Here is a 21612-nt window from a genome sequence, read left to right as displayed (position 1 = left end):
TATTCATCAAGTACCACCATAATGACCAACATTAAAATACAGTAATGTAGTAGACCTAAGTATTCATCAAGTACCACCATAATGACAACATTAAAATACAGTAGTGTAGTAGACCTAAGTATTCATCAAGTACCACCATAATGACCAACATTAAAATACAGTAATGTAGTAGACCTAAGTATTCATCAAGTACCACCATAATGACCAACATTAAAATACAGTAATGTAGTAGACCTAAGTATTCATCAAGTACCACCATAATGACCAACATTAAAATACAGTAGTGTAGTAGACCTAAGTATTCATCAAGTACCACCATAATGACAACATTAAAGTACGGTAGTGTAGTAGACCTAAGAATTCATCAAGTACCACCATAATGACAACGTTACAGTACAGTAATGTAGTAGACCTAAGTATCCATCAAGTACCACCATAATGACCAACATTAAAATACAGTAGTGTAGTAGACCTAAGTATTCATCAAGTACCACCATAATGACCAACATTAAAATACAGTAGTGTAGTAGACCGAAGTATTCATCAAGTACCACCATAATGACAACATTAAAGTACGGTAGTGTAGTAGACCTAAGAATTCATCAAGTACCACCATAATGACAACGTTACAGTACAGTAATGTAGTAGACCTAGGTATCCATCAAGTACCACCATAATGACCAACATTAAAATACAGTAGTGTAGTAGACCTAAGTATTCATCAAGTACCACCATAATGACCAACATTAAAATACAGTAGTGTAGTAGACCTAAGTATTCATCAAGTACCACCATAATGACCAACATTAAAATACAGTAGTGTAGTAGACCTAAGTATTCATCAAGTACCACCATAATGACAACATTACAGTACAGTAATGTAGTAGACCTAAGTATCCATCAAGTACTACCATAATGACCAACTTTAAAATACAGTAGTGTAGTAGACCTAAGTATTCATCAAGTACCACCATAATGACCAACATTAAAATACAGTAGTGTAGTAGACCTAAGTATTCATCAAGTACCACCATAATGACAACATTAAATTACGGTAGTGTAGTAGACCTAAGAATTCATCAAGTACCACCATAATGACAACGTTACAGTACAGTAATGTAGAAGACCTAAGTATTCATCAAGTACCACCATAATGACCAACATTAAAATACAGTAGTGTAGTAGACCTAAGTATTCATCAAGTACCACCATAATGACAACATTAAAGTACGGTAGTGTAGTAGACCTAAGACTTCATCAAGTACCACAATAATGACAACGTTACAGTACAGTAATGTTGTAGACCTAAGTATTCATCAAGTACCACCATAATGACCAACATTAAAATACAGTAGTGTAGTAGACCTAAGTATTCATCAAGTACCACCATAATGACAACATTAAAGTACGGTAGTGTAGTAGACCTAAGTATTCATCAAGTACCACCATAATGACCAACATTAAAATACAGTAGTGTAGTAGACCTAAGTACTCATCAAGTACCACCATAATGACCAACATTAAAATACAGTAATGTAGTAGACCTAAGTATTCATCAAGTACCACCATAATGACAACATTAAAATACAGTAGTGTAGTAGACCTAAGTATTCATCAAGTACCACCATAATGACCAACATTAAAATACAGTAATGTAGTAGACCTAAGTAGTCATCAAGTACCACCATAATGACCAACATTAAAATACAGTAATGTAGTAGACCTAAGTATTCATCAAGTACCACCATAATGACCAACATTAAAATACAGTAGTGTAGTAGACCTAAGTATTAATCAAGTACCACCATAATGACAACATTAAAGTACGGTAGTGTAGTAGACCTAAGAATTCATCAAGTACCACCATAATGACAACGTTACAGTACAGTAATGTAGTAGACCTAAGTATCCATCAAGTACCACCATAATGACCAACATTAAAATACAGTAGTGTAGTAGACCTAAGTATTCATCAAGTACCACCATAATGACAACATTAAAGTATGGTAGTGTAGTAGACCTAAGAATTCATCAAGTACCACCATAATGACAACGTTACAGTACAGTAATGTAGTAGACCTAAGTATTCATCAAGTACCACCATAATGATATTTGTAAAGTACAGTAGTGTAGTAGACCTAAGTATTGATCAAGTACCACCATAATGACAACATTACAGTAGTGTAGTAGTACTGTATTAACACAAACTATTTCCAGGCTTTTGCGGGGCACATAAAATTATGGGATGTTTGCTATAACCATGTAGAAAGAAGAAGAAGAAACAAGTCCATGTCAGAAAACCAACAAATTTAGCTGAACTGCACCAATTTTGTCAAGAGGAGTCGTCAAAAAATCAACCAGAATCTTGCCAGAAGCTTGTGGATGGCTACCAAAAGCGCCTTATTGCAGTGAAACTTGCCAAGGGACATGTAAGCAAATATTAACATTGCTGTATGTATACTTTTGACCCAGCAGATTTGCTCACATTTTCAGTAGACCCATAATAAATTCATAAAAGAAACAAACTTCATGAATGTTTTTTGTGGCCAACAAGCATGTGTTCCAATCACTCTATCACAAAAAAATAAGAGTTGTAGAAATTACTGAAAACTCAAGACAGCCATGACATTATGTTCTTTACAAGTGTATGTCAACTTTTGACCACGACTGTATATATGGAGATATAAATGACCTACATCAGTTCCTCCAGGCCAACAGGTGTCGCCATTGCACTTCTGACATGTTGACTTCCTGATGAGAAGGAAACATACCTACAAAGAGGCTCATGCTAACAACACGTCAAATGCCCCACACCCGTCTCGCTATGTAGTGAAACATGGGCACCCGCTGAACGCGTTTTGGATCAAGTGCATATCGGGACACTTGCGTAGGCTCCAGCGGTCGGCCTCTAACACGCCAAATAAATGCACCAAGGAACGGTGAGTCACAAAAACGCGCCTGGCTAGCATTAGCTTGCTAATCGACACCGGCTAGCTCAAGCTATCATTTAAAATGTTTAAGCGAATAAAAGATGGCAGACTTAAACTTTTTTGACCGGGTTATGGTAGCAATTGTTTGGATAGTGTCATATACCGCAGCTATTTAAACAGAGTTGGGTGTTTTATGTTGCGAGTTTTGTCAGTTGGGCCCGAGGCTAATGCTCACATGTAAACAGAAATACGAGCGAAGGAAGCCAGAGTTCGAACGTCAACAAGTTAAAGTTAAAGTACCAATGATTGTCACACAGACACTAGGTGTGGTGAAATACGCCTCTGCATTTGACCCATCCCCTTGTTCACCCCCTGGGAGGTGAGGAGAGCAGTGAGCAGCAGCGGTGCTTCCAAACCTGTTTCATGGCTCCTCTGTATGTTGTAAAGATAATATATCAGTTGCGCTTCATTAGTGTTGGTGCTAGGAACTTTCAAAATGGGGTCCCACATAGGGTTGGGCCATATGGCCTTTTTTAAGGCCATGTCACGATACACGATATATATGGTTAGAGTGTCCGCCCTGACATCGGTAGGTTGTGAGTTCAAATCCCGGCCGAGTCATACCAAAGACTATAAAAATGGGACCCATTACCTCCCTGCTTGGCACTCAGCACCAAGGGTTGGAATTGGGGGTTTAATCACCAAAAATGATTCCCGGGTGCGGCCACCGCTGCTGCTCGCTGCTCACTGCCCCCCTCACCCCCCAGGGGGTGGAACAAGGTGATGGGTCAAGTGCAGAGGACAAATTTCACCACACCTAGTGTGTGTGTGTGTGTGTGTGTGTGTGTGTGTGTGTGTGTGTGTGTGTGTGTGTGTGTGACAATCATTGGTACTTTGACTTAACCTACTCAGTGGCCTAGTGGTTAGAGTGTCCGCCCTGAGATCGGTAGGTTGTGAGTTCAAACCCCGGCCGAGTCATACCAAAGACTATAAAAATGGGACCCTTTACCTCCCTGCTTGACACTCAGCATCAAGGGTTGGAATTGGGTGTTAAATCACCAAAAACCGCTGCTGCTCACTGCTGCCCTCACATCCCAGGGGGTGATCAAGGGTGATGGGTCAAATGCAGAGAATAATTTCGTCACACCGAGTGTGTGTGTGACAATCTTTGGTACTTTAACTTTTTAACTTAATATATCTCAATATTTTGCCTTAGCCTTGAATGAACACTTGATGCACAGTAGTATGATGATTCTATGTGTCTACATTAAAACATTCTTGTTCATACTGCATTAATATATGCTCATTTTAAACTTTCATGCAGAGAGGGAAATCACAACTAAGGCAAAAAGGTGTCTAATGCTTAAACCAAAAATAAACAAAAGGTGAGTGCTCCTAAGAAAAGGCATTGAAGCTTAGGGAAGGCTATGCAGAATGAAACTAAAACTGAGCTGGCTACAAAGTAAACAAAAACAGAATGCCGGACAACAGCAAAGACTTACTGTGACGCAAAGATGGCGTCCACAATCATCCGAACATGGCATGACAATCAACAATGTTTCCACAAAGAAGGATAAAAACAACTGAAATAATCCTGACTGCTAAAACAAATTAGATGCGGGAAATATCGCTCAAAGGAAGACATGAAACTGCTACAGGAAAATACCAAAAAAAGAGAAAAAGCCACCAAAATAGGAGCGCAAGACAAGAACTAAAACACTACACACAGGAAAACAGCAAAAAACTCAAAATAAGTCAGGGCGTGATGTGACAGGTGGTGACAGTACACCTACTTTGAGACAAGAGCTATAGTGATGCATGCTTATTTATGGTTTAAAGTCATATCCAACAATTGCGACAACAACTTCTTACTGTCAACTGAGTTTAGTTTTTTAATGATTTCTGCTGGTGGTGTGCCTCCGGATTTTTTCAACGCAAAAAATGTGCCTTGGCTCAAAAAAGGTTGTAAAACACTGCTCTTGAAGGTGACTTTTCAAGTCACTTTTCAAGTCATTCTACAAATTAGCAGTGCTGCTACTTTTTGTAGCAACGTTTTTGCCGCATACTTGACATATTACGCTTGTCTGTTCAACATCTTTCCGCTTGAAGCGAAACCACCGCCGGACAATGGACCCCGTGCTGTTTTTCTTGGGAATTAATTGTTCTTCCTTCATTTGTTACCAGACTCGCACCTTCTCTCTCTCGTATTTCCACTTGCACCAGCTAATGTTACCAATGCCGCTACCTCTCTGCTCCGCGAGGGCGTATGAAGTTGCATGTGCGACCGTATGTGACGTATGTAAGAAGGTGCGCTTGTTTTATGTCTCTGTGAGAAGGAGAGACAAGAGAGTGACAAACGGCTGTAGTGTAATGCCAGCAGCTAAAAACTCACAATATAGTCATTTTCTATATCGCACAGAGACAATCCCGCGATATATCGAGTATATTCCATTTATCGCCCAGCCCTAGTCCCACAGTACATTTTTGGGGTCCCACTGTTTTGTAAGCGTTTTGAAAACAAATGATAAATGTATGCATTATCCTGTTATATCTCACATTAAATTATATTAGATTAGTTTATTTCAAATGGGACAATGCAATTTCATAAAACACATGACTACACATGGTTAAAAAAGCCAGAATTAGCCAGAAGGCTAGTTTTCATCTGTAGTCCCCTGACCATGATGTAAAAAAGGCAGTAAAATTACAATTTAAAAGAAAAAGAAAAGAGAAAAAGAAAAAATGCACACAATACATATACAATATGATTCAAAATAAAATACAACATCACAACATAACATTTATCTGATCATCAAAACAGGCTCATCTTTTAGTGCTGGGAGCTGTAGGCGTTGATAAGCCACATTTTACATTTCTTTGTGACGGCCTTGTAAGTTGTGACCAGTTTAACCTCCTCAGGTACTGAGTTCCACACATTTGCACTCCTTACTGACCAGGCCCACTTACTGAAAGTGCTCCTGCGCAGAGGAATATAACAGTCACCTCTGACGAAGCCTCGAGTTACACGCTCACGGCTGTTTCTTTGGCTGATGAACTCTTTCAGGAGGATCTGCAGCCAATTCATGCAGGACTTTATAGGTCCCTTTTAAGTCTGCTAATGTGTGAAGGCTGTGCCAGTTTAAAACACTGTATTTTTTTTAAATGGCACAGTGGTGATAGTGCAGGGTTTCCCGCAGCGCTTTGTTGTTAAGGCAGCCGCCTTAACAACAAAGAGCCACCGCCTAAACTAAAGTCTTAACAAGCTGCTCCGCTTAGTTCTGCCTCTTGTCAGTACGTCTCTGCAGCACCCAGCATTGTCCCACCCACAGAACCATCTGATTGGTTACATGCAGAGCGGTAACAGCCAATCAGCAGTGCGTATTCAGAGCGCATTTAACAGCCAATCAGCAGTGCGTATTCAGAGCGCATGTAACAGCCAATCAGCAGTGCGTATTCAGAGCGCATGTAACAGCCAATCAGCAGTGCGTATTCAGAGCGCATGTAGTCAGTGCTCCTGCGGTCTGGTGAGCAGAAAGGTGTTTAGCAAGTAAACATAGTTATAATAAACACCTCCCAGTCAACTACCAGTAACATCACTATGAGCCCGTTGACGTTCTAGAAACATAAGCGGCAGCTCAGCTCACTCGCAGTCCTTGGAGTGAAGGCTAATTAGCTTTTAGTGTAACGTTAGCTAATTTTGCGGTGTGCGTGTGCGTGTGTTACGGGCAGTAAAGCCCTGTCTGTCTGAGAGAAAGACAAGCATTATTGACCTACAGTTAACAAATAAGTTATTTCACTTTACCTTTTTCTGCGTTGATTAAGCTTTGTTGAAGCAGCAAAAAAGGACATTATGTTAAATGAAGAGTTTCCTGAAGCTGTCTCTGATAGTTGATATAATAATGTAACTGCATCATAAAGCCTACATGAACTCCATGGTGTTCATGGATGAATAGTCTCTCCTATTGCTATTGTACTATTTTTTCAGCTATAGTAACATTAATCATTAGTAATGTAGCAGCCTAGTTTTGAATGGCAGGGTCCCTGCTATCACATGTTGATATAAATATAACATTTACATAACAAAAATCAACTACAGGCTTCCCAAATGCTGTAATAAATTAAGCATGATGAGTTGAGTATATGTCTTTGGAGGTGGGAGGAAGCCGGAGTACCCGGAGGGAACCCACGCAGTCACAGGGAGAACATGCAAACTCCACACAGAAAGATCCCGAGCCTGGGATTGAACCCCAGACTACTCAGCACCTTCGTATTGTGAGGCAGACGCACTAACCCCTCTGCCACGGTTGATTGGCAACACTAAATTGGCCCTAGTGTGTGAATGTGAGTGTGAATGTTGTCTGTCTATCTGTGTTGGACCTGCGATGAGGTGGCGACTTGTCCAGGGTGTACCCCGCCTTCCGCCCGATTGTAGCTGAGATAGGCTCCAGCGCCCCCCGCGATCCCAAAGGGAATAAGCGGTAGAAAATGGATGGATGGATGGAGTTGAGTATATGTCAGCATGTGGCCCCACTTTTAACTGTTTTTTTCATACGCTTACTTACAGTAAGTCATTAATTTGACTTTTTAAGTCATTATTTTGACTTAGTAAGTCATAATAATGACATACTTAGTATCTCAGGTAACTAGGACTGTTTTGTTTTTACTTTACGGAAAAAATATCGAGATATATATCGTATATCGCCATTCAGCAAATGGAGCAGAAAACACAACTAAAAAATTTTAGGCTTCTTCACGCGACGAAGCCGGCCTACGTCACCACAGTCTGTAGTCTATTGCCCCCCAGGCTGTGGTGGCAGCGACGAGGTGGAGACGTGATGGCGACAGACCAAGTTATACCGATCCTTACACCCACCACCCCCTTCCCCGGTCTGTCCGCCGGAGAGACACCACCTTGACTAACACATTTTCTGGGGGAAACACTGTAGTGCAGGGATGCTCACACTTTTTCTGCAGGCGAGCTACTTTTCAATTGATCAAGTCGTGGGGATCTACCTCATTCATATATATAATTTATATTTACTTATTTATGAAATATATGTTTTTGTTAACAAGTTAAAGGTGTTTAATGATAATGCAAGCATGTTTAACACATATAGTTAATATTGTTAATACATTAAAGGTGTTTAATGATAATACAAGTATGTTTAATACATATAGTTAATATTGTTAACAAGTTAAAGGTGTTTAAAGATAATGCAAGCATGTTTAACACATATAGTTAATATTGTTAACAAGTTAAAGGTGGTTAAAAATAATACAAGCATGTTTAACACAAATAGTTAATATTGTTAACAACTTAAAGGTGGTTAAAGATAATACAAGCATGTTTAACACATATAGTTAATATTGTTAACAACTTAAAGGTGGTTAAAGATAATACAAGCATGTTTAACACATATAGTTAATATTGTTAACAAGTTAAAGGTGGTTAAAGATAATACAAGCATGTTTAACACATATAGATTCCTTTCTTTCATGAAGACAAGAATATAAGTTGGTGTATTTCCTGATTGTGATGACTTGCATTGATTGGAATCAGACAGTGGTGATGATAACGTCCGCATTTTCGAATGGAGGAGAAAAAAAGTCCTCCTTTCTGTCCAATACCACATGAAAGTGGTTGGTTCTTGGTATCTTATTTGTCCAGCTTCCGTACTCCTTTGTATACACTTTACAAGAAATACAATGTCGGCAAACTCCGTAGCTTGCTAGCTTGTGCACGCCAGCTTTCTGAGACTCTTATTTTGGTAGCGCAGGCAGGATGAAGCAGAGCTTTTATTGTGCAACTGTGCAGTTGGTCTTTGCAGTTTTGACGACAGGTACGGCGCCAGAGTCTGTTGAAATAAAGTGTTTCTCGCCTTCCAGTCGGTAATTTTAATGAGCTGGCAGCAGCTAGGGTCATCTCAGAAGACCCTCGGGTGCCGTGAATGTCAATCAAGTGACGAAAGTGACGTCATAGTGAAGATTTATGATCGCTCATTTTTAGGACTATTTTTTTAATGCCTGGCTGGTGATCGACTGACACACCCTCCGAGATCGACCGGTAGATCGCGATCGACCCAATGAGCACCCCTGCTGTAGTGCATAGGTTTTTTTTATCCATAACTTTAATTGCTTGTCTGTAGAAGATTTCCAATGTTTTTTTTAAACTCTGACCAGGCTGAGACCAACTGGTAAGGCAATAGTTGAAGTGGCTGAAAATCATCGAATGCAAATACAATTTTGCAGCTTCAGTTGACATTTCATTTCGAATTGCACAAAAATTTGCGAGATTAAACTTGATTATTTTACACAATTTGTCAATATGGGCTTTAAAGGAAAGCTCTGAATCTACTATTAAAACAACATATTTATATTGGCAAAATATGCAAAATCTTCCACAAAAAATATTTTTCAAAGTAGAATATTTAATGTAAAGTAATCGGAGCCTTGGATAGGTCAATAATTCATCAAAACATTTATTTTGATTCAATATTATGTTTTGAGCAATAGCAGTTTTAAATGGCCTCCAGGCCACAATTTTGACACACTATGTATAATAAAAAATTTAATCTGATAAGTCTATGCCTGGATAAAAATAAGAGCCTGGCGTTTATCAGAAAGCGACGATTTCCCCATTAATTTGAGCGAGGGTGAAAGATTTGTGGATGAGGAAAGTGAGAGTGAAGGACTAGAGGGCAGTGAGAGCGATTTAGATAGGGAAGATGCTGTGAGAGGCGGGTGGGACCTGATATTCAGCTGTGAATGACTAAAACAGTAAATAACCACAAGACATATATATACTCTATTAGCCACAACACAACCAGGCTTATATTTAATATGCCACAAATTAATCCTGCATAACAAACACCTTCCCCCTCCCATCCATATAACCCGCCAATACAACTCAAACACCTGCACAACACACTCAATCCCACAGCCCAAAGTACCGTTCACCTCCCCAAAGTTCATACAGCATATATATTTCCCCAAAGTCCCCAAAGTTACGTACGTGACATGCACATAGCGGCACACACGTACGGGCAAGCGATCAAATGTTTGGAAGCCGCAGCTGCATGCGTACTCACGGTACCGCGTCTGCGCATCCAACTCAAAGTCCTCCTGGTAAGAGTCTCTGTTGTCCCAGTTCTCCACAGGCCAATGGTAAAGCTTGACTGTCATCTTTCGGGAATGTAAACAATGAAACACCGGCTGTGTTTGTGTTGCTGCAGTCGGCCGCAATGCACCGCTTCCCACCTACAGCTTTCTTCTTAGCTGTCTCCATTGTTCATTGAACAAATTGCAAAAGATTCACCAACACAGATGTCCAGAATACTGTGGAATTTTGCGATGAAAACAGACGTCTTAATAGCTGGCCACCATGCTGTCCCAATATGACCTCTACAATCCGTGACGTCACGTCCCGGCGTCATCATACCGAGACGTTTTCAGCAGGATATTTCGCGCGAAATTTAAAATTGCTCTTTAGTAAGCTAACCTGGCCGTATTGGCATGTGTGGCAATGTTAAGATTTCATCATTGATATATAAACTATCAGACTGTGTGGTCGGTAGTAGTGGGTTTCAGTAGGCCTTTAATGTACTCTAAGATTTTTTTGTGAAAATAAAGCCAACAATGCCATTTTGTTGGTCCCCTTTATTTAGAAAAGTATCAAAATACATTTTGGTATCGGGACAACCCCAGTGTGTGCAAATATATATTGACTGTTTTTAATAATAAAAAGGGATGAAGACTATGATCATGTTTGTGTCTCTTGTTGTGTTGGAGCAGATGCAAGCGGGCGACCCGGGGCTGGCCATGGCAGTAGCAGGTTCACAGAGCCGCTCAGAAGACGAAGAGATCCTTGGTGTAAAAGACGTGAAAAGGACAGCAGCACAAGCGTTCGGCAGTGGCGGCGTCCCCAAACGCCGAAGTTCGTCCAGGTTAGATTCCCTCTGTTCCACTTTGAGGTTTATACTAGCTTGGTGAGCATCGTTGGGCGCACAATGACTTATTCCTGCTCACCATGTGGTCTTTGGAAAAGCGCGGCTGTGTAAATGTTCTCCGAATACATGTCCAGATCAATAAAGAGGAAGAAGTTTGATGATGAGCTGGTGGAAAGCAGCCTTGTCAAGTCCTCGAGTCGAGTTAAAGGTCCCCCTCTCATGGAACCTGTGCGCTACTTTGGAAGTGAACCTTCATCAAGCGAGAAGAAAAAGGTACATAGTAGTGGTAACTGCTGTAAAACTCCCCACGGTTAGTATTATTGTATTAAATTAAAATGATCAAAAAACCCTGGTTGATAACCACACAATGATTACATCTGGACGTAAGCTTGCTAACTAGCTTAAAAGCTAACCTGAAAACAATATTATACATTAACATATACATTACAGGCCAAAAGTTTGGACACACCTTCTCATTCACAACACAACTGATGGTCCCAACCCCATTGATAAAGCAAGAAATTTCACTCATCAACCCTGATAAGGCACACCTGTGAAGTGAAAACCATTTCAGGTGACTACCTCTTGAAGCTCGTCGAGAGAATGCCAAGAGTGTGCGAAGCTGTAATCAGAGCAAAGGGTGGCTGTTTTGGAGAATCTAGAATATAAAACATGTTTTCAGTTATTTCACCTTTTTTTGTTAAGTACATAACTCCACGTGTGTTCATTCATAGTTTTGATGTGACAATCTACAATGTAAATAGTCATGAAAATAAAGAAAACGCATAAAATGAAAAGGTGTGTGTGTGTGTGTGTGTGTGTGTGTGTGTGTGTGTGTGTGTGTGTGTGTGTGTGTGTGTGTGTGTGTGTGTGTGTGTGTGTGTGTGTGTGTGTGTGTGTGTGTGTGTGTGTGTGTGTGTGTGTGTGTGTGTGTGTGTGTGTGTGTATATATATATATATTATACATATACATCAGGGTATCCACGCGGTCTTAAAAAGTCTAAAAAAAGTCTTAAATTCAATCATTTGAATTTACGACCTTAAAATGTCTCAAATTCTCTTAAAATCTCATAAAATGTCTTAAATACGATTTTGAAAAGTCTTAAAAATCTATTGACGTTACTTTTATTTAAAACATGCATAAACTTCAGTCTCACTTTGAAATGTTTCGATTTTTGAGGACGCTATAACGTAATACACAGCGGAACTAACCGTGCTCAGAATTGATCAAAAACCACCAGCTGTTGCTGTGCGCGCGCAGCTGTGTGTTGTTACAGCTTAGTTAGCATTGCAGCGGAGAAAACTTTAAACAGAAGCGAATTACAGTACTTGCAAGCATGCGTAAGTACAAGTTTAACGCTTTGTGGCTTCAGGACGAACAGTTCAGTGCATGGTTGAAGCCGGTGGAGGGAAACGCATATGAAGCACACTGCACTATGTGCAAGAAAACTTTAAAACTTGGAACATTGGGCATCAAGGCATTGGAATCCCATTGCAAATCGGAAAAGCACAAAGAGGTCATAAAATGCCAGCAGCAAATGCCGTCAGTCAGCCACTATTGCACCACATCAGGAACCGGAGCATCGAGGTCCAGCGCGACCCAGTCTGCTGCAACTCCAGTCGACCTCCGGTCAGCGTTTGGGTCTACGCGGAGGTTCTATGGACTTTTCACACGGTAACTAAGCACCAGTCATATACTGGTAATGAGAACGTTGATGAGCTGTTTAAGTGTGGAAAATACAAGACGGCGTACATGGCGCGATTTGGATTAGCCGATTACATCAAGAGAGACCTCGTCTCCAAAGTTAAGGGCCCGTTCGTGCTGAAGTTCGACAAAAGCCTGAATCAAACAAGTCTTTTGTACTTTTTTGCCTGTATCGATGTGAAATGGGTTTTAAATTGTATTCATTATAATCTTAAATTTGGCTTGGTGAAACCCTGATACATTTACGTCTTCCCCCGTTTAAAAAGGGTCATACCCCAAATAAACCTCTATATCTGAACAACTAAGACGCAGTTTTCACATTGAACATAAAGGCTGTGCTGCCTTTGCACAAATTGTTCCATATATACTCGACAGTTTTGAGTCAAAACAGTCGGAGATGTCTTTAACAGGAAGTGAACTCGCGTGACCAGAAGTGAAATAAACGATTGCGTATTTTGCAATTATTTAAAAAATATTATAAAACATTTACATCTGAAAAGATAACAAATATTTAATCACAAATAAAAATGATATGGCTCTTTTGAAGCCAGAACAATATCTTATGTTTCCTCTGCCAAGAAAGTATATTTTGTGCCCGTTCATTTTAGGTATTAAAAAACACAACTTGGTTAAAAGATTTCGGAGTACTTTTTGAGCAAATTCAACAATACCGCGATGACAATAACGGGATAATTTTGGTCACAATAACTTTCTTTAGCCATGTTATTTATTGTATTTTTGTCTTAACAAAGAGAGAGAACCTATTGTATCGCTTTTGGTTGTGATTTTTAATTAAGTGCAAAATGTTGCTAATAGAGTATATTTAATTTGTATTACTTGTTTGTTTTATTTAGCATTAAATGTTTACATTCCAATTACAATGTTGTCATATACGACAAATACATGTGTATTGGGTATACTTGCATTAATATTATGTATTATTGTTTCATCAGTGATTAATTTGGTTTCGAAATAATGTTGACAAAATATTGTTTACCGGGAATAATTGGTAGGTCAATATATCATCAAGCAAAATATGTTATGGGCCCTGGCCTAGTTAAAAGCTTAAAGATTACACTGCCACGGGTTTAATGTTCTCATTTCCTTGTAGGTGGCTAAAGCAGGACCGACTTTGATGCCGCCTCTCGCAATGGTGCTAAATCCTTCACCAATAAGCAAAAGGATGAAGAAAAGCAAACAGCCGCTACACATTACAAAAGACTTGGGTCGGTGGAAACCTACTGATGACCTGCTGCTTATTAATGCCGTGTTGCAGGTAAGTGCCACAAATGATGATTAGGACAGTAAGTGCTGAAATTCTTCTTTTAGCAGGATAATAGTCACTCAGCACATTTACATGCACTAAGGAAAACCAAATTGTTAAATTGATTGGCAAAAAAAACCTTTTCCTAAACACGTAGAAACACCTACTGTAGTTTCCGGACCATATGGAGCGCCAGATTATAAGGCGCACTGCCAATGAGCGAGTTTAGTCGGGTTTTTTTCATACATAAAGCGCACTGGATTATAAGGCGCATTAAAGGAGTTATATTATTATTATTTTTTCTAAATGTAAAATACTTCCTTGTGGTCTATATAACATGTAATGGTGGTTCTTTGGTCAAAATGTTGCATAGATGATGTTTTACAGATCATCTTCAAGTTGCTTTCTGAGCGTCTCTTCAGGATGCGCCGTTTTGTGGGCGGTCTTTTTTACGTGGCTCACCTTCACCAGCGTCTTCTCCCCGTCATCTTTGTTGTAGCGGTGTAGCGTGCAAGGACGGGGGTGGAGGAAGTGTCAAAAGATGGATGGAGCTAACTGTTTTAATGACATTCAGACTTTACTCAAATCAACAACGGAGCAGCATCTCCTCATCCGTGGCCCACTAGTGCAACAACAACGCCGGAAATTTGTCCTGTGAAAAACCGTCCGACCGGAACTCTCTAATAACTAAAGTTCCTCGGATGAATAATGTAAACTCACTACACTGGTAGTTTTTAGCGCTTCCATAGCAAGATGTAAGTTAGAACTTTACACTACTTTATATTAGAAATGGCAACAGCAGAGGATGAATGTCCCATAACAAGAAGATAGAGAAAAAGAAGAAGCTTATTGACTACGGCATCGGCGTGGACGTGCACACATTTTCAGGACTTATGCAGATCTCAAATACACATCAGCAGGTACCAGAAGGTAAGAAAAGTTGTTTCTGCATAATATTGTGAAACAAAACGCCAGATCATATGTCTGCTAATGAGTGCCATTTTGCGGTCCTTATACACACACACCATAGTAATACTTGTATCTCTGACTACGTTAGCCGTAATGGGCCGATGGTCCATCAAGCGGTGCGGCTTCAAAGTCATACTTAAACATTTTGACAGATTTTTGAGTGCAGTATATAATGGTCTTTATTTTCAATGGAACATTTAAAGTTTTAGTGTTTACTGGCGTCATATTGCAGTATACACGCATCTCTTATGTGTGACTACCATCTACTGGTCACACTTATCATTACACCATGTACCAAATAAAATTGCTTCGAGGTCGGTAAGCACAACCAAAATTATTACGTACATTAGGCGCACCGGGTTGTAAGGTGCACTGTCGATTTTTGAGAAAATGAAAGGATTTTAAGTGCGCCTTATAGTCCGAAAAATACGGTAATTTGATTGTGTTTTGGATTTTTTAAAATCTGATTAACACATCTCGATTATGCAATTGGAAACTAGTTCTGTCTGGCATGTAGTGAACTACTGTATGCGCCAGTTTAGGTTGAAGAGCAACACACAGCTCTTCATTATAGGGATCGATCAATATTTTTAAAATAGTAAAGTAGATAATAATAACCACTGGAGCATGTCTCCTCTGCTTACATAAACTTCTCAAAACTATTTTTTGCCGGGAATTCCAGTTTTTGTCCTTATTTCATGGAGTCTTCCTCCCGTTTTCTGTGTTTTGGTACTGAAGCCAATTGCAAGACAAACCTCCGTTTGCAACACTGGCAACGTGAGCTCTTTAAAGGAGCGCTGCTAGTTTTTATGTTCCGTGATCTAATCAAATAACATAACCGAGATGGATAGACTTGAAGATGACCGAAAATACAGTTCAGGCCAAAAGTTTGGACACACCTTCTCATTCACAACACAACTGATGGTCCCAACCCTATTGATAAAGCAAGATATTCCACTAATCAACCCTGATAAGGCACACCTGTGAAGTGAAAACCATTTCAGGTGACTACCTCTTGAAGCTCATCGAGAGAATGCCAAGAGTGTGCAAAGCAGTGATCAGAGCAAAGGGTGGCTATTTTGAAGAAACTAGAATATAAAACATGTTTTCAGTTATTTCACCGTTAAGTACATAACTCCTCATGTGTTCATTCATAGTTTTGATGCCATCAGTGACAATTTACAAGGTCAATAGTCACATATGCTCCTCCCTCCCCCCCACTATCGACCCGCTGCAATTTGCATACCGCCCAAACAGGTCAACCGACGATGTAATCGCACACGTATTGCATACCGCCACGACACACCTGGACAAAAGGCAGGGGAACTATGTGAGAATGCTGTTCATAGACTACAGTTCAGCATTCAACACCATAGTCCCATCCAAGCTCGTCATCAAGCTCAAGGACCTGGGCTTGAACTCAATCCTCTGTCAGTGGGTCCTGGATTTCCTAACAGGCAGACCACAAGTGGTGAGAGCAGGGAACTGCACCTCATCAACCATCATCCTCAACACCGGAGCCCCCCAGGGCTGCGTTCTGAGCCCCCTCCTCTATTCACTCTAAACACATGACTGTGTGGCTAAAAACACCACCAACTCCATTGTGAAATTTGCTGACGACACAGCTGTGGTGGGCCTGATCTCCGGTAACGATGAGACGGCCTACCTGAGTGAAGTGAAGAACCTGGCACTATGGTGTCAGGAGAACCACCTCGCCCTGAACGTCAGCAAGACCAAGGAGATCATAGTGGATTTTAGGAGACGGGGGGCAAGGAACTACAGTCCACTCAGCATAGACGGGACGCCGGTCGAGAGAGTGACCAACTTCAAATACCTCGGAGTGACAATATCAGAAGACCTGTCCTGGACCACACACATAGACAACGTGGTGAAAAAGGCACGACAGCGTCTCTACTTCCTCAGGAGACTCGGGAAGTTCAAACTAAACCACAAGATCCTCAGAAACTTCTACTCATGCACAACAGAGAGTGTCATGACTGGAAACATCACCTCCTGGTTTGGGCAATAGCACCGCACACGACCGCAACAGACTGCAGAGAGTGGCCAGATCAGCCGAGCGCACCATCGGAGGTGTGCTCCCAACCATCTGCAACATCTGGGGCGGCATGGCGTAGTGGGTAGAGCAACCGTGCCAGAAACCTGAGGGTTGCAGGTTCGCTCCCCGCCTCTTACCATCCAAAAATCGCTGCCGTTGTGTCCTTGGGCGGGACACTTCACCCTTTGCCCCCGGTGCCACTCACACCGGTGAATTGAATGAAGAATGATAGGTGGTGGTCGGAGGGGCCGTTGGCGCAAATTGCAGCCACGCTTCCGTCAGTCTACCCCAGGGCAGCTGTGGCTATGAAAGTAGCTTACCACCACCAGGTGTGAATGATTGATGGGTTCTACATGTAAAGCGACTTTGGGTACTTAGAAAAGCGCTATATAAATCCCAGTTATTATTATTATTATTATTATCTACACCAGGCAGTGTAGATCCAAGGCCAAGAGGATAGTGAGGGACTCTAGCCACCCAAGCAACTGCCTCTTCTCACTGCTGCAGTCAGGCAAGGGCTACCGGAGTCTCATGGCCAACATGGAGAGACTCAGGAGGAGCTTCTATCCCCAAGCCATCAGACTGCTCAACTGCACCGCTGATTAACACTTATCACAATTGCACAAAACCGCACGCTAGAGATGCGCGGTTTGCGGACACAACCGCGGAGTCCGCGGATTATCCGCGGGTCGGGCGGTTGAAATAAAAAAAAATTAGATTTTATCCGCGGGTCGGGTCGGGCGGTTGAAATAAAAAAAAATTAGATTTTAAATAGATTCAGGCGGGTGGCAGTTAAACCAATTCGGAAATATATATACATAGTTAAATGTTGTTACCCACATACGAAAAACGAGCAGGCACCTGCAGCATATGCCACAACAGAAGAAGAAAAATCAAAGAGATGGACACTTTTACGGAGCGGAGAAGGGACGCCTCGCCGGGGTCCGGGACCGAGGCCCCTTCCCCCGAGAGGGACCCACCGGGAGCCGTAGCTGAGGTGATCCGCGAGAAGGGCCCGACGCACGTCCAGGGTCACCACCGCGCCCACCGCACCGACACCCCGCCTCGTCCGCCTTCGCCGCGGCCGGCGTCACGCGCAGCTTACCTGCCCGCCACCCCCGTTGCCGGGGGCGCGTAACAGGGGTCACTCCGCGCGCAGTGCGCTCACGAAAGGGGTGGGGCTCACCCTGGTGAGCCGAGTGGGCCACTTTTGGTAAGCAGAACTGGCGCTGCGGGATGAACCGAACGCCGGGTTAAGGCGCCCGATGCCGACGCTCATCAGACCCCAGAAAAGGTGTTGGTTGATATAGACAGCAGGACGGTGGCCATGGAAGTCGGAACCCGCTAAGGAGTGTGTAACAACCCACCTGCCGAATCAACTAGCCCTGAAAATGGATGGCGCTGGAGCGTCGGGCCCATACCCGGCCGTCGCCGGCAGCGAGAGCCGCAAGGGCTAGGCCGCGACGAGTAGGATGTCCGCCGCGGTGCGCGCTGAAGCCTCGGGCGCGAGCCCGGGTGGAGCCGCCACGGGCGCGAGGGACATCGCACCTCCACGCGCTTGGAGGTGCGCTCAGCGCGGCTCCCAGATGATTGCGCACTGGTGTGCGTCTGGGCCGTGACAGCGTGGCACGCGAATGTCTCTGCTGCATTGGATCAGTCTCCTTTCTTTAACAGGCAAAAGCTTTATAACCTCACTAATGCCTTGCATCATCTATATTAGATATATAACAGCGGGCGGGTGCGGTTTTGATTAAATGTTAGATCGGGCGGATGGTTGACGACTTTTGTGATGCGGTTGCGGATGAAATAATTGCCTATCCGCGCATCTCTACCGCACGCACAAGAATCACTTTACTTACCACTGTAATTACCGGACTACAATACTCCTCATTCAATGACTGTAAATAATGTAAAAACAAGAGTATAAAGAAGTCATACTGTTCCATTACCTTTGTTCATACTACTGTCACTACTCAACTGCCAAAAGAACTGTAGACACCTTAATATGTATTACTTGCTATACTGTATATACTGTTATACTATTTGATATTGCACTGGTACAGTGACGTGCAGTCACTAGAGGCAGGTGAGGCGGGGCCTCACCTGCCATCATGGAAATATATATTTTTTTTTAATTGTTATATGTATCCAGTGATTATACTATAAAGTTATTTTCCATTTAACTTCACCAGTTTTAGATTATTTTTATTCAAAATCGCTGAATTTTCACATTTGACGTTCAAATACTGAGAAGAGACTATGCGGTGAACAGCAGCCAGTTGAGGCACGTCACTCAGTGCCGCAACATGGATTGCGCAATGACTCGGCTAACTGCTGGCCTGCTGTGCAGTGAGACTGTATTGCTATATGAACTATATTATACATTTCCATAGTTTAGTTAGCTGAGGTATATAATGTACAGTGTATTTTGTCAACAACTGTATGTGTGTAAAGTATTTCTTGTGCTGAGCGATCATAAAACGGCTGCAAGAGACGCCTGAGGCTCGCCTCCTGCACCCCCGCCGTAGAATTGTTATATCAACTAAAGCCCACACTTAAACTTTCCACGTGCAAGATTGAATCTATTTTAAAAAATTATTTCATAAGAAGCCAAAAAGTGCAAAAACAATAATGTTGGTGTTGGAGGAGTTGTGAATGACTGCAGGGACACAACATTAGATACACCTGCAGACTGCAGGTGTACCTAATTCACAACTCCTCCAACACGAACATTATTGTTTTTGCACTTTTTGGCTTCTTATTAAATAACTTTTGTAACCTATTTTCATGGGCTTTCCTCTTTGTGATGTTAAGTTCCTGTTATGCGCTGTTATACAGTATATGCCTTGAGCTCTTATTTTGAAGGCGCTAAGAGCGGAAGTGATGACGCGGAGTGGAGCGGAGGTTTTTGAAAGAAGGTAAATAAAGTGGTCCTCGTGTAAACTGGAGCCTCCGTGTTTGTTATTTTGTAGTTTCATACAGTATAGGCGACATTTATAAACCCTCGGTTACACTTTTTTAAATAGATTCAATCTTGCACGTAGAAAGTTTAAGTGAGGGCTTTTGTTGCGGCGCATGGACTTAATTTCTAAGTAAAGGTAAGACCATAATAACGTTTTTTTTTATTAAATGTGCTTTTTTGTGTGCTACAGTTTGTATGTGTAAAGTTAAAGTTAAGTTAAAGTACCAATGATTGTATCACACACACTAGGTGTAATGAAATTTGTCCTCTGCATTTGACCCATCCCTTGATCACCCCCTGGGAGGTGAGGGGAGCAGTGGGCAGCAGCGACGCCGCGCCCGGGAATCATTTTTGGTGATTTAACCCCCAATTCCAACCCTTGATGCTGAGTGCCAAGCAGGGAAGAATGCTGGTATGAGCTTTTAAACATAACCCGTTAACTGCTGCCAATCAAATGGTGAATAAGATACTCTTTAGGGTTCATATGTTTGTAAATCTGACTGTGATGAAGTCAGTGCCTCACCAGCCATCAACCTCACCGCACGTCACTGCACTGGTACTGTATGTGACTACTGTACTGATACTTCTACCATAACTACTGGGACTTATTGTGCAACTTATTGTCTTGTAATTAATGTACATCAGAGCTATTCAAATTGTTGTATTTTTTTGTATTTAGTGTATTAGATTCAGCAACTAGTGTTTGGATCCCACTGTACGCAATATCTGAAGAGCATGGAAAAAAGCATTTCACTGTGGTGTATTCTGCATGTGAAGAATAAAACCTTTGAACCTTGAACCTTGAAAATAAAGAAAATTCATTGAATGAGGATGTGTGTCCAAACTTTTGGCCTGTACTGTATATATCTGCCAAAATCCAAACATTGTCTAAATTAACAAATAGGAGACTTATATAATAAGCAGCTCACACATTCTCATACTGACATTGAGGAAGAAATTATGTCAGCCATCTTGAAAGTTGTCTCACTTATCAGCTACATAAAGTAGCCCGAAATTGTTTATCGGCCCTGAAAAAAACATATCGGTCACTTCATTACATTATTTACAGGGCAAGAATGCCAAGCGGGGGTACTCTTTATACCAAAAAGCAAATCATTGTCAATAAATACTATTATTTGCCATTATTTTTTTTAAGATCAAATTCATCTCTAATGAAATGATGATAATTCAAGTACAGTGTTCCCTCGCTACAACACGGTTCACTTTACACGGCCTCGCTGTTACACATCTTTTTTGTGTGTGTGTAATTTTTTAGTGTCGCATGCTTTTCTTTTTTACAGCGTATGAATGTGCATTGTGTTCTGCGTCCTGATTCATTAAAGTACATTACAGAATGCATACTATGGTGGGGGATATAATCCTGAACATGTTTTTAATATGGATGAGACAGACTTATTTTGGAAACGAATGCCCTCTCGCACCTTTACAATGCAGGACGAAGCCAAAAGCGTAGGATTTAAGGCTCAAAAAGATGGTGTGACTCTGGTTATGTATGGAAATGCTGCGGGCTTTATGATAAAACCCGGGCTTATTTATAGGTCCAAAAAATCCTAGAGCCCTAAAAAACAGGTTTTGATATTTGGTTTTATTCTTTAATACAGTAGTGTACTCTACTTATTTTTTTAAATCCACGAAGGTTTGAACTTTGAGTGTTTAAACGAGATAAATGTGAGAAAATGTTAATGCCTGCCTGAGAAAAGTTTATAAAATGTGTGTTTAGGGGTTTTACAGACTTAAAACATATATAAGAAACAAAAAA

General features: G+C 41.4%; 1 protein-coding gene across 2 annotated transcripts in view; it reads left to right on the top strand.

The window, feature by feature from the left end:
* The first annotated feature begins 2721 nt into the window (after positions 1-2721).
* The window catches only part of mcrs1 (microspherule protein 1), a 47349-nt gene continuing 28458 nt past the window's right edge, over positions 2722-21612 (top strand). For both annotated transcript variants that reach the window (XM_061984738.1, XM_061984737.1), the window contains exons 1-4: positions 2722-2939; positions 10722-10873; positions 11011-11149; positions 13693-13857. In XM_061984738.1, the coding sequence (XP_061840722.1) occupies positions 2925-2939; positions 10722-10873; positions 11011-11149; positions 13693-13857 (471 nt within the window). In that variant the 5' untranslated portion in view covers positions 2722-2924. The remainder of the gene's footprint in view (positions 2940-10721; positions 10874-11010; positions 11150-13692; positions 13858-21612) is intronic.

The sequence above is a fragment of the Nerophis lumbriciformis genome, linkage group LG23, assembly GCF_033978685.3.
Source record: "Nerophis lumbriciformis linkage group LG23, RoL_Nlum_v2.1, whole genome shotgun sequence".
In the NCBI taxonomy this organism is placed as follows: Eukaryota; Metazoa; Chordata; class Actinopteri; order Syngnathiformes; family Syngnathidae; genus Nerophis; species Nerophis lumbriciformis.
Note: the sequence above shows the minus strand (reverse complement) of the source record. Positions and strands in the feature narration are given on the sequence as shown.